At 48.1% G+C, this 14,381-nt stretch overlaps 3 protein-coding genes and 1 long non-coding RNA gene across 4 annotated transcripts; 2 read left to right on the top strand and 2 right to left on the bottom strand.

Annotated features, from left to right (window-relative positions):
- Nucleotides 1-726: 726 nt before the first annotated feature.
- LOC138682529 (histone H4) lies at nt 727-1,162 on the bottom strand. The gene has a single exon (XM_069773675.1). The coding sequence runs from the start codon at nt 1,124-1,126 to the stop codon at nt 815-817; it is 312 nt and encodes a 103-aa protein (XP_069629776.1). The 5' UTR covers nt 1,127-1,162; the 3' UTR covers nt 727-814.
- A 394-nt stretch (nt 1,163-1,556) lies between these two features.
- On the top strand, nt 1,557-5,919 carry LOC138682459 (uncharacterized). Its single transcript, XR_011322541.1, has 5 exons — nt 1,557-1,591; nt 2,765-2,848; nt 3,950-4,134; nt 5,288-5,394; nt 5,597-5,919. It is a non-coding gene; the product is annotated as an uncharacterized lncRNA (long non-coding RNA).
- A 5,939-nt stretch (nt 5,920-11,858) lies between these two features.
- On the bottom strand, nt 11,859-12,623 carry LOC138682539 (histone H2A-IV). Its single transcript, XM_069773732.1, has one exon. The coding sequence runs from the start codon at nt 12,545-12,547 to the stop codon at nt 12,158-12,160; it is 390 nt and encodes a 129-aa protein (XP_069629833.1). The 5' UTR covers nt 12,548-12,623; the 3' UTR covers nt 11,859-12,157.
- Nucleotides 12,624-12,870: 247 nt separating this feature from the next.
- Nucleotides 12,871-13,377, top strand: LOC104324274 (histone H2B 8). Its single transcript, XM_009928374.2, has one exon. It carries the CDS (start codon nt 12,920-12,922, stop codon nt 13,298-13,300), a length of 381 nt encoding a protein of 126 aa, XP_009926676.2. The 5' UTR covers nt 12,871-12,919; the 3' UTR covers nt 13,301-13,377.
- The last annotated feature ends 1,004 nt before the right edge of the window (nt 13,378-14,381 follow it).

The raw sequence follows: 14,381 nt of genomic DNA, 5'->3' as shown, positions 1-14,381 counted from the left end.
GCGTGTGTCCGCAGTTCGGAGGTTCCCCGCTTCAAGCTGCCGGCGTGGGGTGGGAGGAGGGGTAGTCGAGAGCGGTGTCTGCTGTAGGGACCGGGCAGCCCTTCAGCAGCAGCAGAGCAGTGAGGGAAGGCGTTTTCGCGCGGGGCTCGCGGCCTCTTTCCTCTGCAGCGCAGCCCCCGGGGCGCTGCGAGTGCTCTTAGCCGTGTCCCGTTCCCCCCCCCCCGCCTTCCTGCTCTTCTGTCCCGCCCTCCCAAGCAGCAGAGAGGAGAGTGCCGCCATTTCGCGAGCTTCGCGTTTCAGGCTGCCGCGCTGAAGCCGGTGGCGAGGGAGCGGCTGGCGCAGGAGCCCTCGGCCCCCGGTGTTCCTCGCCTGCCTGCCCGCCCCTTCCGTTCCCGTTTCGAAGAAGGACCGGGACGGGAGAGGAGAACGGGGAAGCGGGGGGGGTGGGATAAAGGACGCACCCCTTTCAGAGCCTGAATGTTTTCCCCGAACCCAGGGAGCCCCACACGCTCCTCTCGTGTTCTTCCCGGAGGACGATCGGGGCTTTCGTTCCCCTCTTCCCCTTGCACGCCCTCCAGTTTAAGCCTGGGAGGGCTGGGGAAGGACCCACAGGCTACCGGTGGAGACTGCGACTAAAGCCCAGCCTCTGCTCCACTTCCCCCCCCCCCCCCCCCCCCCCCGCCCCGAACCTCACGGCAACTACGGGAAGACGACACGCACACCAGCAGCGATCAAAGCTCTTCTTTTGAAAGCTTGGGCGGCTCTGAAAAGAGCCTTTGTGTTCTAGAAGCGTAACCTATCCCAGGAGCCGAGTTCAGCCGCCGAAGCCGTAGAGGGTGCGTCCCTGGCGCTTGAGGGCGTAGACCACGTCCATGGCCGTGACCGTCTTCCTCTTGGCGTGCTCGGTGTAGGTGACGGCGTCGCGGATCACGTTCTCCAGGAAGACCTTCAGCACGCCGCGCGTCTCCTCGTAGATGAGCCCCGAGATGCGCTTCACGCCGCCGCGCCGAGCCAGGCGCCGGATGGCCGGCTTGGTGATGCCCTGGATGTTGTCGCGCAGCACCTTGCGGTGGCGCTTGGCGCCCCCCTTGCCGAGCCCCTTCCCGCCCTTGCCTCTGCCGGACATGCTCTCGCCCCGCTCCACCCAGGCAGCGTGTGGCGGGAACGGGCACCAGCGCCTCCCTATATTGCCGGCGGCCCGACCTGGTTGAGGACTGCGGCGGGGCAGGCCAAGGGCGGGCTCTTCCCCGCGCCCTTCCCCCTGCGGGCAGCGACGGGGGCGGGCGGCGCGGCGTCGGCCCCGGCTTCCCGCCTTCCCCGGCTTCCCCGGCGGCCGCCGCCGCGGGAGCGCGGCGCCGGGAGCGGGGCCGGACGCCCCCTCCTTCCCGCCGCCGCCGCGGCGCTCGGTGCCGGTGGGGGAGCCGGGCCCCGCCGGCCGCGGGTCTGCAGCAAAATCCAGCCAATGGGGGCGGCGGGGCCGGGACCGCCGCTTCCCGCCCGCCCGCGCCGCCCCGCCCGCGCCGCCGCCATTTCGCGGCGCTCCCACAAAGAGCCCCCGGGCGGGGGGGGACCCGGAGGTCGCGGCGTTCTGGTCAGTCGGTGTTTTCCACTCGGGCGAGGTCGCTCTGGTTGACGTTCCGCGGGGCGCAGCCTTCCTTTTAGGAATGGCTTTGGAGCCGTGAACGGTTCCGGCAGGCCGAGTTGGCAGCTTTATCGTTTCGGGAGAGGTCGGGTTTGGTGGGGGATTGTCGGCATCACGAGTCCGAGGTACGGGGCCTGCTGCGGTGTCTCCCGGGGACACGACCCGTGTAGAAAGCCCTCAAACCCTGCGAGTGCACACACGCTGTTTCAATTTCTCCGTATGACTTAGTATTTAAATTTACCGTGAAATACATTTGAGGGTATTGTTACTTTGTTCTTGAAAGATCGATCGTAAAATAAATGCTATTCCAAACAGTCCCTATTCACCATCTCTTTCTTGTCAGGCGTTTTTCCCTGATTAATTATGTCTGTGTGAAATACAGAGGTTTTATTTTTCGTGTTTGGTTGGTCAGGTATCTCATTTGCTTCTGCCCCCCCCCCCATCTTTTCCCTGCTTCCTAATGGGTCCTTACTCCTGTAATGCTTCGTGATGATGAAAAGTTTTTGCCTGGTAATTTCACAGCCGTTTCCCTTTGAGCTGTCACATTTTTGTTTCATTGTTTGTCCTTTTTCATCCGTTTTTCTTGAAATAATTTTCTCTCTTTGGGGCTTTGGAGGGGGGGTGTTTGGGGTTTGTTTTTTTTTTTTCTCTCTACATTCTACAGACTTCTAGTATGTATGTTATTCAGCTCATATTTGGCCACTATTTTGATAAGTCTATTTTCATGTGTAGATAGCCAGCTTTGTAGTGTTTTTTTATCAGCCTTTATTAATATCACCCAATTTAGTTCTACAGAAATAGCAAAGGCACACTTATCTTTGCTTATCAACCTTTATGGTGCTATTGGTACAGGTGAAGCTCCTCAGTTTGTATTAGAATCACCGTGCCTTTGCACACTATTTATCAGTTCACTTACTGTTTGAGAAAGAAAAATTTATATTCAGCCCTTTTTTTTCCCCCCATTTACTGGTTACAGCATGAATAGAATACAACAGAAATCTCAGTAAAGCTTCTGCATAACTACAAAGTGTACTATTCCCTGCCTATTACTTCTCTCACTCTTTAATATCATAGACATTTTCCCTGGCAGTAATTAGTGTGTTTTTCCCTCTATTTGCCTAGATTCAAAGGACCTCTTTTGTTCTCTTCACGACTGCTGAAAGAATTATTCTCCCCTTCTCATCTGGCACATTTGGTTTTAATAATGTAATTTTTTTGCATATCTTTTCTATAGCTTTGCCTTCATTTCACCTCATAACTTCAAATGCTTTAGGTGTTAATATTGTTGTAGATTATCCACTTAAACAATTTCATTCTTGTCATGTGGTTTAGTGGGAATAAGTATTTTGCCTTGCAAGCTGCCCTATTCGCCTCCTATGCCTAGTGGGGTTAAATGTTGACTGGTACTTTGTCAAAAGGTTGCAATGTCTTTTAGCATCCACTTCTCATTTCTTTTTAGTTCACTAGACCTATTTTTGTGGCATTTATTGTGTGGTTAATATTTTTCCCATGAAATGTAACCTTTGCTTATTTTTGCATCATACTTTCTTAATCCTTTTAATATTAGACTTCCTTAAATAAACAACTTTTCACCCTTATCCAAGGTCCATTACTTCTTAAGAGTGACAACCCAGCTGAAGGACCAAAACAGCTAACAATGTAATTTGTTCCTGACCTAAGCAATATCTTAACTTCAAAAGGGAGAAAAACCACAGATGGTCTAAAGCCTGAATTTTAACTGTGACTGATTTTACACAGAATCTTTACAGATATGATAGCAAGATACAGGCACATAAATTGCTGTATTACAGTATGCTTGGGTTATCTGAGGAAATAGTATTCTATATTTCATGATTGTTAAAAGTCAAGTTATGCTTACCCCATTTTGTCTTTACCAAACAAAAGAACAGAAAGTTTAATTTTTATGTTTTTATTTTAGCATAATGTATGTGTGTGGTGTCTTTATAAACCTTTCACTGGCAGCTGTACGTATAAAATAACTGTGTGTATATTACTGAAGTGTTGGGGCACTCCTGAAAATAGAAAAAACTTAACTAAAAGGAGGGGCGTACATCCTGTTTACAGGAGCTCAAACCTTTCAATGTTCTGGAAAAGAAGAAAGGAGCTCTGAGCAATCTGCACTGATTGAACTCTGGAGTAACACTTCATTTCCTAATATGACATCTTGGTCTTATATTTTATGGGTAGTGTTCATCCTTCACTCCTACGTGGATTTTGTTACTAAAAACCAACAAATGAGTATATGAACTACCCATTAATTATTTTTTTTTCTTTTTTACAATTCAGCTTTTCCCATTAATCAAGACAGTATGTGGAGGGTGAAAAATTCTTCTTGCCTCTTTCTGATCAGGGAGCCTTGAGCTTGTTTCCCATGATGTGGGAAGGCAGCCAGGGCACACTGGAGCGAAGGAGCAGGTTGGGTGCGGGTGGGAAAGAGCAAGACAATGACTCGACTCCTCTTTCCACTCTAGGTTTGTCATAGCAGATCGTAGTGCTGCTCTTCCCTTCTGCATCAGCTTTCAATCTCTCATCCTGCCATCCCTGCTAATACTCCTGGCCTTCCCAAGAGACAAGCATCCCCTTGAGGAGGCTCTTGAATAACGTGAATTTCAAAATTTGTTTTCAGTGATCTACTTTTCTTTGGGGTTTTGAGGAAAACAGTTTAGTTATCTGAAGGAGCTGCTGATCTCTCAGTAGATCTGCCAGCACATGTATTTTCAGTTCAATAGGAGAATTAATATCAACTTAGAAAGTCTCTGTGGTGTATTTTTTAAACCAGCTAAAAGTATTGGGACAGAAATATTGCAATTTGGAGATATAGATTTGCTTCTCCTAAAGCAGAAGCTTGTGGCAAACGTGCTATTTTACTTAGGTGAAAAATTTGTGAAGGAAAGGAATAAAACTGTATCATCTTCCTAGGGAAACATAAGTGTTCTTGGAGCATAATCATGTGAAGTGGAGAAGTCCAGCTAATCACGGAGATGGATTTTTGCCTAGAGTGACAATCAACATGATGAAAACATTACAGAAGTTATCTAATTCCATGAAAAAAAAAAAAAAGAAATTGTTTTGAGTTGTATCACAAGTTTAATTACAACACAAGCAAAATTAATGCTCTGTGCATCCTACTCATATAGACTCCAAGCTGTCAATCTCTGCACAGGCCATCTGCAGGAAACAGAAGACAGCCCCACTGCCCCACTGACTTGTGGTTATCCCCTTAACAGAAATGCCACATTTCACACCTGACAGCTCAATATGCCCCTAAATTACTGCCGGACTGTCTGAGGTTTGGTCAGTTCAGCCCTAGTTTCCATTCGCATTCACGTGGACTAACCCGAGGCGCCTGGCCCCTGCACTGGCTGCTCCCAGGGCACGGCAGGGCTTGCGTTTGCCGCCGGGCTCTGCTCCAGCTGGGTGCTGAAGGCTCCGGCTGGTGCATTTGGAGTCGCTTTCCTCTGTGTGGAAGCTGGAAATCAGCATGGATCATGGCAGCTCCCATCCCAGGAACAGCGGGGTCTCTCTCTGACAGAGCTTCATAAACCTCACTAAAATCATAGATGTACTTGTTAATTACTGACTCTTAAAAGCGTTACCTTTTCAGGCATTGATGTGTTTATGCAGTAACCCTCGCTGGTTATCCCCAAACTCGCAGAGATGGACAAGGGATAGCTTGGGCTGAAAGCAAAAATAAAAAGCACATAGGAGAAAGTTACAAAGTCCTTTACAAGGTAATGACCTATTTTTCCCCATTTTTCAATGTATAGTAATTAAATATTAATCTTATTAGTATTATCTTGATAATGATTATCCTATGCTGCTGTTCTCTATGATACTGTCCTTTTACACCTCCGGCATATGTGCACGCATACACACAAACACATGCACACATCTGATATGAAATTTTCTGTTGAAATCCCCCCCCCCCCCCAGGTAAAAAAGGATCAGAGCTGCTCTGATGCAGCTCCAAGGTCCTTCAGCAGTTAACACTGCGCACACACAGTGAGTGCACGGGACTAGCAACTAATGGGAACTTCACCACCTATAGAGGCACGTGGACTTGGACTTCTGGATCGTAATGGGTGGTGGCAAATCAAGCCACCCTTTTGGTGATAAACGAGATCTCCATTTGCCTGACCTGCAACGGTGCTCTTGCCATGACCTTTATGACATTCACATCTTGGGCTCTCCAAGCTTTGAGTGTTTTGGATGTCACTAAATGAAAATAAACTTCAGCCTCCTCGTTTTTTCACTTTCTTTTGACCATAGTTTTCAGTTTCACTGCCTGTCCTCCTGCCCCTGGTCCCTGACTCAGTCTTCAGAACTGTCTCGTCACCATCCTCCACCTTTACTGCACCCTCCAGGTTGATCCTAATTAAAAAATCCTCCTGCATCTGAAAACAATAAATAAATAACTAAACAAATCATTTGTTCAGTGCTCAGAAGCACTAAAAGGAAAATAATGTGAATGTCAGGAATCACCGGAAGAGGAACAGAGAGCAAAGCAGAGGATATTGTATCTTTGTACTGTTGTAGCATTTTCTGGAATAGCCGCACCTTGAGTACTGTGCACACTTCTGCCCTCTAAATCAAAGAAAAGATGTAGTGCAACTGGAAAAGAAAGTTCTGAGAAAAGTGATGGAGATGATTTAAGGTCTAAAATGGCTTCCCTACTAAGGGTACTAGGACACTTTGAGGACAGAGACAACTCTTGGGTAAAGAAGTTCATACGTATCTTTAATATCTGCAAGGTCAGTGGCTAAATCTATCAAGTTCAGTGAGGTCCAATCTAACTATAGTTACTAACCAAAACATTACTGGCACCAGAAAAGCTGCTTAAATATTGTAAATGTAAATAAGTAAATGGACACCTTATCTCTACAGACTTTTTCCAGATGAAAGAGAAGAGCTGAAGGTGATGAGCCATCTCTCTATAAAAGTCAATTCTGGAGAACACAGCTGCTTGCATAACTGCAAGCACTTCCTAACATTGGTATCAAATAGTTCCCACCTCTTAAAGACTTCTACACTGATCCCTGGTGGTATTAGCTGCCATTCAATTACACACACTTGCTGAGGATCAGTTTTGTTTTCCTCACAAGGTCAAAAAACCCCTCCAACAACCAATCAACCAATTTACCTTCCCCCCTCAAAAGCTCATATTCATTTCACTATTTTTTTCAGGGATTCCAGGTTATTTAGCACCCTGGTTTGTACAGACCAGGAACTGCCTGTTTGTGGTTCTCTCCCAAACTACTTGTGGAGGCAATAAAGGAAGTTCCATGGCAGGAAAAAGCTGCAGTGTCTGTAGAAAGAGGGAAGGACTTGGTTTCTATTTTAAATCCCTCCCCACACATCAAGAGCAATAGTGTTTGTGTGCAGAGACCTGAAAGAATTGATTTGTTAAAGAAGTGATACATAGAAATGCCATCTGGAGAGGCAAAAGGTTTATCTGCATCAGTTCAGTTAGTACAGTAGGGTTGTTTCTGTACCGTGCAGTCACACGTTAAGTTTTCTGGGACAGAATGACCAAGGGCGAAAATGCTCTAATGATCACAGGCTCCTTGCAGAAGTCGGTTACCCTTCAGGATGGCCCGTTGCTCTCTTAGCCATGAAGTCTGCAGAATCAAAATAACATTTTCTCACAGAGCAAGCTGGAACCCTGGCTGTTCTTTGCTTGATTTTTTTTTTTTTTTAAACCGTGGGCAGCAGCCACAGTATAAAAAAAGCACAGCTAAAATGAAACCAACAGCCGATGGAAGAAACACCGGAGGTGTTCCGTGCGGGGGCCGGTTTTAACAGCAGCCAGGGCGGGTCGGTCCCCGCTTCATGGGGGTGCGGGACAGCAGAGTCCCCTTCCCCGCCTGCGGAGTAACGGGATGGGAACGGCTCGGGGAGGAGAGGGGCGGGGGGGCGGAGAAGGGAGGAGGAGGAGGAGGAGGAGGAGGAGGAAGAAGAAGAGGAGGAAGAGGAGGAGGAAGGAGGGAGGGAAGCTCCTTCCCGGGCAGGATTGGTCAGAAATTGCTGCAGCGGAGCCGGGCGGTGCCTGGAGCCGCCCCCCCCCCCCCCCCGGCGGCTGCGGCCGAGCCTCAGCTGCTTCGTGGTGCGGGGCCGGGGAGGGGGAAATGCCCCAAAGGCATCGATTCCCCCGGTACTCAGTAATATCAGGGGGAATCCGTGAAGGTGCGAAGAGAAAGACGTCCCAGGAATGACCTGTGCTTCATGGCAAGCTGCTGTTTTGTTCACACCAGATACACACGGGGCGTTTATTGTTACCGGCAAATGCGGGTTTCTGCCCCGTTCCTACAGCTACAATGCAATTGGCTTTCAGACTTCAACCCCGTCATTCAAATGGCCTGAGTGTCAGCATCAGTGCCTCTGAAATTTTGTGAATGGAGACACATGAGTTTCTCTCATGTTTACCAATGTCTAAGCTGATCCTGTACTGTGTATCTGAGGGGAATAAACAATAATATCATTTTTTTAAACCTCATTTGCTGTCTAAGCAAGCCTGTTTTCAAGGGAATATGAAAAGTTAATTACTGGTGGTATTATTCAAAACGTTTCTATACATTACACCAGATTTGTAAGATACTCCTACTTGATCGTATTATTGTTTGCTATGTATAGCTGCAGAAAGGTACTAAAGGAACTAAATTTTTAAGTGAAAGCATTTGAGAGTAATCTATGAATAGACCCGTAAGTGTGTTTAACCTTTGGATAGACTGTGTCACATAAATGCTCAAATAATTTTTACAAAGAACAGCACACAGTTGGAGATACTCTCAGTAGCAGGCAAATAATTCTATTCATTTTTGTAGGCAAATGTTCTAAGGTGCCTACACTTTTTGTAAATACAGTAGCCTAAAGCAACTTCTCCGGGGGGGGGGGGGGGGTAGGGGAGGGGGAATAAAAAAATTCACACCTTCCTCTAAGACTGAGGAAGACTGCTAAGTACCAAGGGAGTTTGGACAAGGACTTTATGCTGTCCACAATCAGGTCATTCCAGAGCAAGTCAAGCATAGTCTGTTTCAAGAAAAACATGAATAAGACTTTTTGAAGGCAAAGAACATTTAGGGACTTTTCCAATACACTGTTCTCACTATGATAAAGTTAATGAAATGTGAATGTTCTTTTATGACTTCATTCTGTTCTACTAGTTTGCCTGCAAACTCGGGAAATTTCTACAACTGAGCATGGTTTTTTTTGTTTGTTTTTATTACCTTGCTTATTATCTTCTAGTGTTTTATGGAGAAACAGAAAACTATTAAGTATCTACAGGTTGAATAACATGCTTTGGGAGAAGGCTATCTGAGAGATTGCACTACCTATGCTATAACTAGTACTTTAAAGCATAAGGATATATACTTTGTGTGGACTTGAAGGTTGAAAGTAAAAGTCATCTATGACACTAAATGTTTTTTCATGACCACCATCAACTGTGATGCATTGTGCTTAAATCTAAAGCCTTCCTCCTTTATGTAGAAATCTGAGAGGTTAGGCTGTCTGAATAGTTGGAAAGAAATCCGAGGAAGGATCCAGATTAATTAGAAATTCAGCATCTGAACTGAAATTAAATATTGTTATTAAAGGACACTTTTTTAAGTCTCATCTGTCACATAAGTAAATAGGTGTCATACTCCAATTCTCTCTTCTATTTTAATATATATAGGAGTTTTATTTAACTATGGTATGCAGACAAGACAAGTTCATTTGTAACAAGCATAGTGACATGAGGTGGAAGAATATGTTGCCTTTCTATGTTGAATGTGGATGGCTGGTCAGGAGAAACAAGGAAGAAGAACTATATGCAGTAACTGCAGGAAAATATTCCAGTCATATTTTAGCTAAAGAAAAAGAGGATTTGGTATACAGAACTCATCAGTTTGCCTGTACGAATAAAACCATGCTAAGAACCATCATGAAAACACTGTTGGTGGCATAGAAAACAGAACATCAGTCATAAACTGTTATGAAAGGAAACTGAGCTCTTTATATGCACCATTTCAAGGGGGAAACATGGCTAAAAAGGCAGAGAACAAAATGGTAAATTTTGTGATTCATGATTACTGAGTGTAACTAGTTTCTAGTGAGGAATGGAAAAAATAATACTTTAGACTAGATTTCCAGCTGTCCATCTCTCATTTGAAAAGAAAATGTTAGAATACCTGTGGGTTTGAGTGATTTTTCAAACATCAGTGGTGAAAAAAACCCTCCTTCCCTAATTTCCAAGAGACGCAAAACAGACACCCTTCCTTCTCAGGCACTTCAGTGTGAGCATTGGTCCTGAAAAGAGACAAATGCTCCTGCATCACCCTGTGTTTCCGAGGGCAAAAATGAGACCTGGGAGGCCTCTGCTGCAAAACATGGGATTTTCAAATGGCCCGATCAGGACATTCTGCAAAGCCGTGCTCTGCTTCAGACCCAGGTAATCTCCGCCCCCCCCCCCGCGAATATCCACCGATAGAAAGTTGTTTTCTTAATATACTACATTAAATAAACTGAGATTGTTAAACAAAAAGTAATCCTTAAATGTTTGAAACCTAGTTCTAAGCCTCGAATTTCAGCATGGCTACTAATAAAGTCCATCTCTGAATAGTAGGTGATCAGTACTTAATACTACTTCTGTGAACAAGAGGGGGCTGATAAAAAGGAAAAAAAAAAGTCCTCTGCCCGTTTCGGGGAAAAAATAAGAAAACCACCAACGACCCCCCCCCCCCAAAAAAACCCAAACCGAAACCAAACCAACACACCTTGAAAACTGTGTAAGAAGCAAGTACAGTTTAAAACAAGTCCCGCGATTCTCATCTTGTTTCCCAGCACCACTTCAACCAGGCACTCCAGTGTTACCTCTCCCTGCTTGAAAAACATTTTCGATTAACGCCTTGCCACAGTGACTCACTCCCCCGCCTCCCGAGGGAGGACACTGCAAAAAGCAGCAGTGTTCCTCGCCCTAGGTCTCCAGGGGCGCTTTTAAGGAACAAAGAAAACACACACCTCCCCCCCCGGCCCAGCCCGGGGCTCTCAGCTCCCGGCGGTGCTTTCCTGCCTCCCCTCCCGCTGGGTTTGTTTTCGTCCGCATACACCACCACCGAAAGAAAAAGAAATAAGATCCTGGTTTACCCATATCTGCCTAACAGGCAGGAATGTAGTGTCCCTTCCAGTGAAACTAAAAAAACCCAAATCGGTTCCGAAGAAACAGAGGGGAGAGAACCCTTCCAGCGGGACGGGGTCCCCGAGACACCAAGGGCGGAGAGGCTCCTCCCTATAAATACCGGCCTCTCGCTGGTTATCCTGATTTCTATCCCCCAATACTCCCTTCCTCTCTTTTTTTTTTTTCTTTAAACCTGTCTCTGTGTCCGAGACTACTCGCCGCTTCGGCCCCCGCCTCCAAGAAGCCGAAGGCGGCGGCGGGCGGCTCCAAAGCCGGCGGGCCCCAGCGGCACCGAGGTGATCGCCGAGGCTGGGATCCCCTCCACGGAGCGCAGGGGGCTCCCACGCTCAAGAAGGCCAAGGCAGCAGCGAAGAGCCCCGAGAAGGTGGCGGCTGCCACGGCCGAGAGGCCCAAAAAGGTGGCACCAAAGAGCGCAGCCAAGGTGAAGAAGGCAGAGTCCAGGGGGCAATACTGTAAGAGCAAAGTTTGAGAGAAAAAAACCCAACAGCGCTTTTAACCGCCACCCACGCTGTCAGAATGAAAAAGAAAGAATTGAAACATCAGTTCAAGTCTAGACTGGTACACGATGATGCCCTGCCGCGCGTATATACGACTTTCCACAGCGCTGCTATACGAACCCACACGCTATGGAAAAATACACTTGGGCGTATTTTGGTTTAACTCCCGATCCTCCAGTTCGATTTCCAGCCCCAGCAGGCAGAAGAACAGAGCAGCCACCACTCAAAACACACTCGGGCTCCTTTTACACCCGCGGAACGGGGCAGCGGCGGCTGCGCCGGGAGAAACGCGCGCCCCGCCCCGCGTTTGAAAACCGCGCGCTACCCTCGGATTGGCCGCCGGCGGCCCCGCCCCTCGCCGCGGGCGGGCACGGAAACTCCGCCCCCTCCCCTCCCGCCACGGCCACCTCCGCGGGATTAACGCCGCTTCCCCCACTGAAGCCACGGAGCGGAGAGCAGCGAGCCCACCCCGGCCGTGTGCTCGTCTCCCCTCCCCACACCACGCTGCGGTGACTGACCCCAGTCTAAACCGCTGCCTTTTATTGTTTTCTTCAGAAAACGGAAGCTGAGAAACGCTTACATAAGTACGTTAAGTTCTTAAAGAAAAATGCAGGGACCTACACCGATCAGCAAAATATAAAGTTGAAGGAACATATAGGAAGTTTATGCATCAGAAACCTTCCCTCGACCTCTGTAAAGTTTCCAGAGATAACAAAACAGTTTCCAGAGAAACAAGTTATTTGTAGGCTCGGGTGTTCCTGCTCTTTCAGGAAGATGTGGGTGGCTCTGAAAAGAGCCTTTGGGTTGTTTGTTGGAAGAGTTTTACTTGGCTTTAGCCTTGTGGCTGTCGGTCTTCTTGGGCAGCAGCACGGCCTGGATGTTGGGCAGCACCCCGCCCTGCGCGATGGTCACCTTGCCCAGCAGCTTGTTGAGCTCCTCATCGTTGCGGATGGCCAGCTGCAGGTGCCGGGGGATGATGCGCGTCTTCTTGTTGTCGCGGGCCGCGTTGCCCGCCAGCTCCAGGATCTCGGCCGTCAGGTACTCCAGCACGGCCGCCAGGTACACCGGGGCGCCGGCGCCCACCCGCTCCGCGTAGTTGCCCTTGCGCAGCAGCCGGTGCACGCGGCCCACGGGGAACTGCAGCCCGGCCCGCGACGAGCGCGACTTGGCCTTGGCCCGCGCCTTCCCGCCCTGCTTCCCGCGGCCGGACATGTCTCAAGACTTAAAAAAAAAAAAAAAAAACCAAAACAAAAAGGAAACCTGCGTAAAAGAGTAAAAAACAACCTGCGGGAACAGAAGAAATGCAGTAAGAGCTGCCACCCTGCCTTTTTATCCCTTCCTTCTGGGCTTCGGTGGGACTTCTGATTGGCGGAGGCTGCGATTGTGAAGTTAACCAATGGGAACACAGATGAAGTGGCGACCAATCGGAGGTGCCAGATGGTTTGACATCACGAAGTCGGATTGTCCAATAGACAAGAACAGCCTTGAGTCATCTCATTTGCATACCGTCCCTATAAATACGGGGGTCGCCGCTATTGTATTTACGTCGTTCCTGCGGTAGACAGGTAGCGACAGGCTTGTAAAATGCCGGAACCAGCTAAATCCGCTCCTGCTCCGAAGAAGGGCTCTAAGAAAGCTGTCACCAAGACGCAGAAGAAGGGTGACAAGAAGCGTAGAAAGACTAGGAAGGAGAGCTACTCGATCTACGTGTACAAGGTGCTGAAGCAGGTGCACCCCGACACGGGCATCTCGTCCAAGGCCATGGGCATCATGAACTCCTTCGTCAACGACATCTTCGAGCGCATCGCCGGCGAGGCCTCGCGCCTGGCGCACTACAACAAGCGCTCCACCATCACCTCGCGGGAGATCCAGACGGCCGTGCGGCTCCTGCTGCCCGGCGAGCTGGCCAAGCACGCCGTCTCCGAGGGCACCAAGGCCGTCACCAAGTACACCAGCTCCAAGTAAATCTCTGGAAGATCGTCTAACCCAAAGGCTCTTTTAAGAGCCACCCACATTTTCAGTAAAAGAGTCGTTCACACTGATTCGATTTGGTGAGTGGTACTTGTATTTAGTGCTGTTTTTGTTCCCTGACTAGGACATTTTAATAGTAGAGAAAATGCTTGTCATGTTAGAAGTACTGGGAATGATTAGGGTGGTTTTGTGTGTGCCCTACCCTGGCTGTTCATTGGGCAGGTGTATCAAAAGGCTGTCTGTCAAGCACCTAATCGAGTTCTAAAACTACTGAAGCTTTCTTTCCTCATTTTAGAACAATTAGCTGCAGTAAGTACAGAGAAATATGCACGGTAGCATTCAGTTTGTTTTTTTTCTCTCTGCTGTTCTGGCATGAAATAAAGATTTATTTATTTATTTTTAACAACAGCTTTATTCTAATGCAGTTTATACCTCTCCTAAGAAAATGTTGTCCCTTTTAAACATCAGCTGTCATTCTCAACTGACTTGGCCAAAAGCCAGAGCAGCTTGTTTACTCAGAGCTCCATAAGGATTAGTCTTTGAACGTGTGATATTTGGGGGACAACATTTCATGAAATTTATCGTGCCACATGCAGCAGAAGTGAAATGCTATAGGGAACAATGTAATTTCATTAGTCCCAGAGATTTGATATGGATGTGACGTAGTTTTTTTTGTGTCGTCTCTGATGCAGAATAAGTGCCGCAGAATAAAGTGGTTCCTCATAGGTCCTAAGTGACAACGTAATAGGAAAATACAAGTAAAAAATAATACACGCTTAAAAAAAAAAGTGAACCAGAGCACTTTATCGAACTTCAGGTGGCGCGGGATGTGTGCAGGGAGGGCTGGTTTTTCGAAAAAGCCTTTCGCAAGGGGGCTGAAATCCCGGCTGCCCGGGACAGAGGCGGCGATAAAAGCCTCTGCTGCGGGGCCAGGGTAAAAACTCCCCGTCCGCCGGCGGGTTACCGCTGTGGCGGAGCGCCCGACCGCCGCCGGGGCAGAGCCGAGGAGACGGGAACCGAGATCAGCGCGGGAGGGGACTGCGGCGCGGGAACCGGCCGTGTCCCGCCCCCCGCC

Source organism: Haliaeetus albicilla, chromosome 28, assembly GCF_947461875.1.
Source record: "Haliaeetus albicilla chromosome 28, bHalAlb1.1, whole genome shotgun sequence".
Lineage (NCBI taxonomy): Eukaryota > Metazoa > Chordata > Aves > Accipitriformes > Accipitridae > Haliaeetus > Haliaeetus albicilla.
The sequence above is the reverse complement of the archived record's forward strand: the minus strand, read 5'-3'. Positions and strand labels throughout refer to the sequence as shown.

Bases quoted from the DNA above. Each gene is read 5' to 3' on its own strand.
- LOC138682529 (XM_069773675.1), bottom strand. From the start codon at position 1,126: ATGTCCGGCAGAGGCAAGGGCGGGAAGGGGCTCGGCAAGGGGGGCGCC.
- LOC138682539 (XM_069773732.1), bottom strand. From the start codon at position 12,547: ATGTCCGGCCGCGGGAAGCAGGGCGGGAAGGCGCGGGCCAAGGCCAAG.
- LOC104324274 (XM_009928374.2), top strand. From the start codon at position 12,920: ATGCCGGAACCAGCTAAATCCGCTCCTGCTCCGAAGAAGGGCTCTAAG.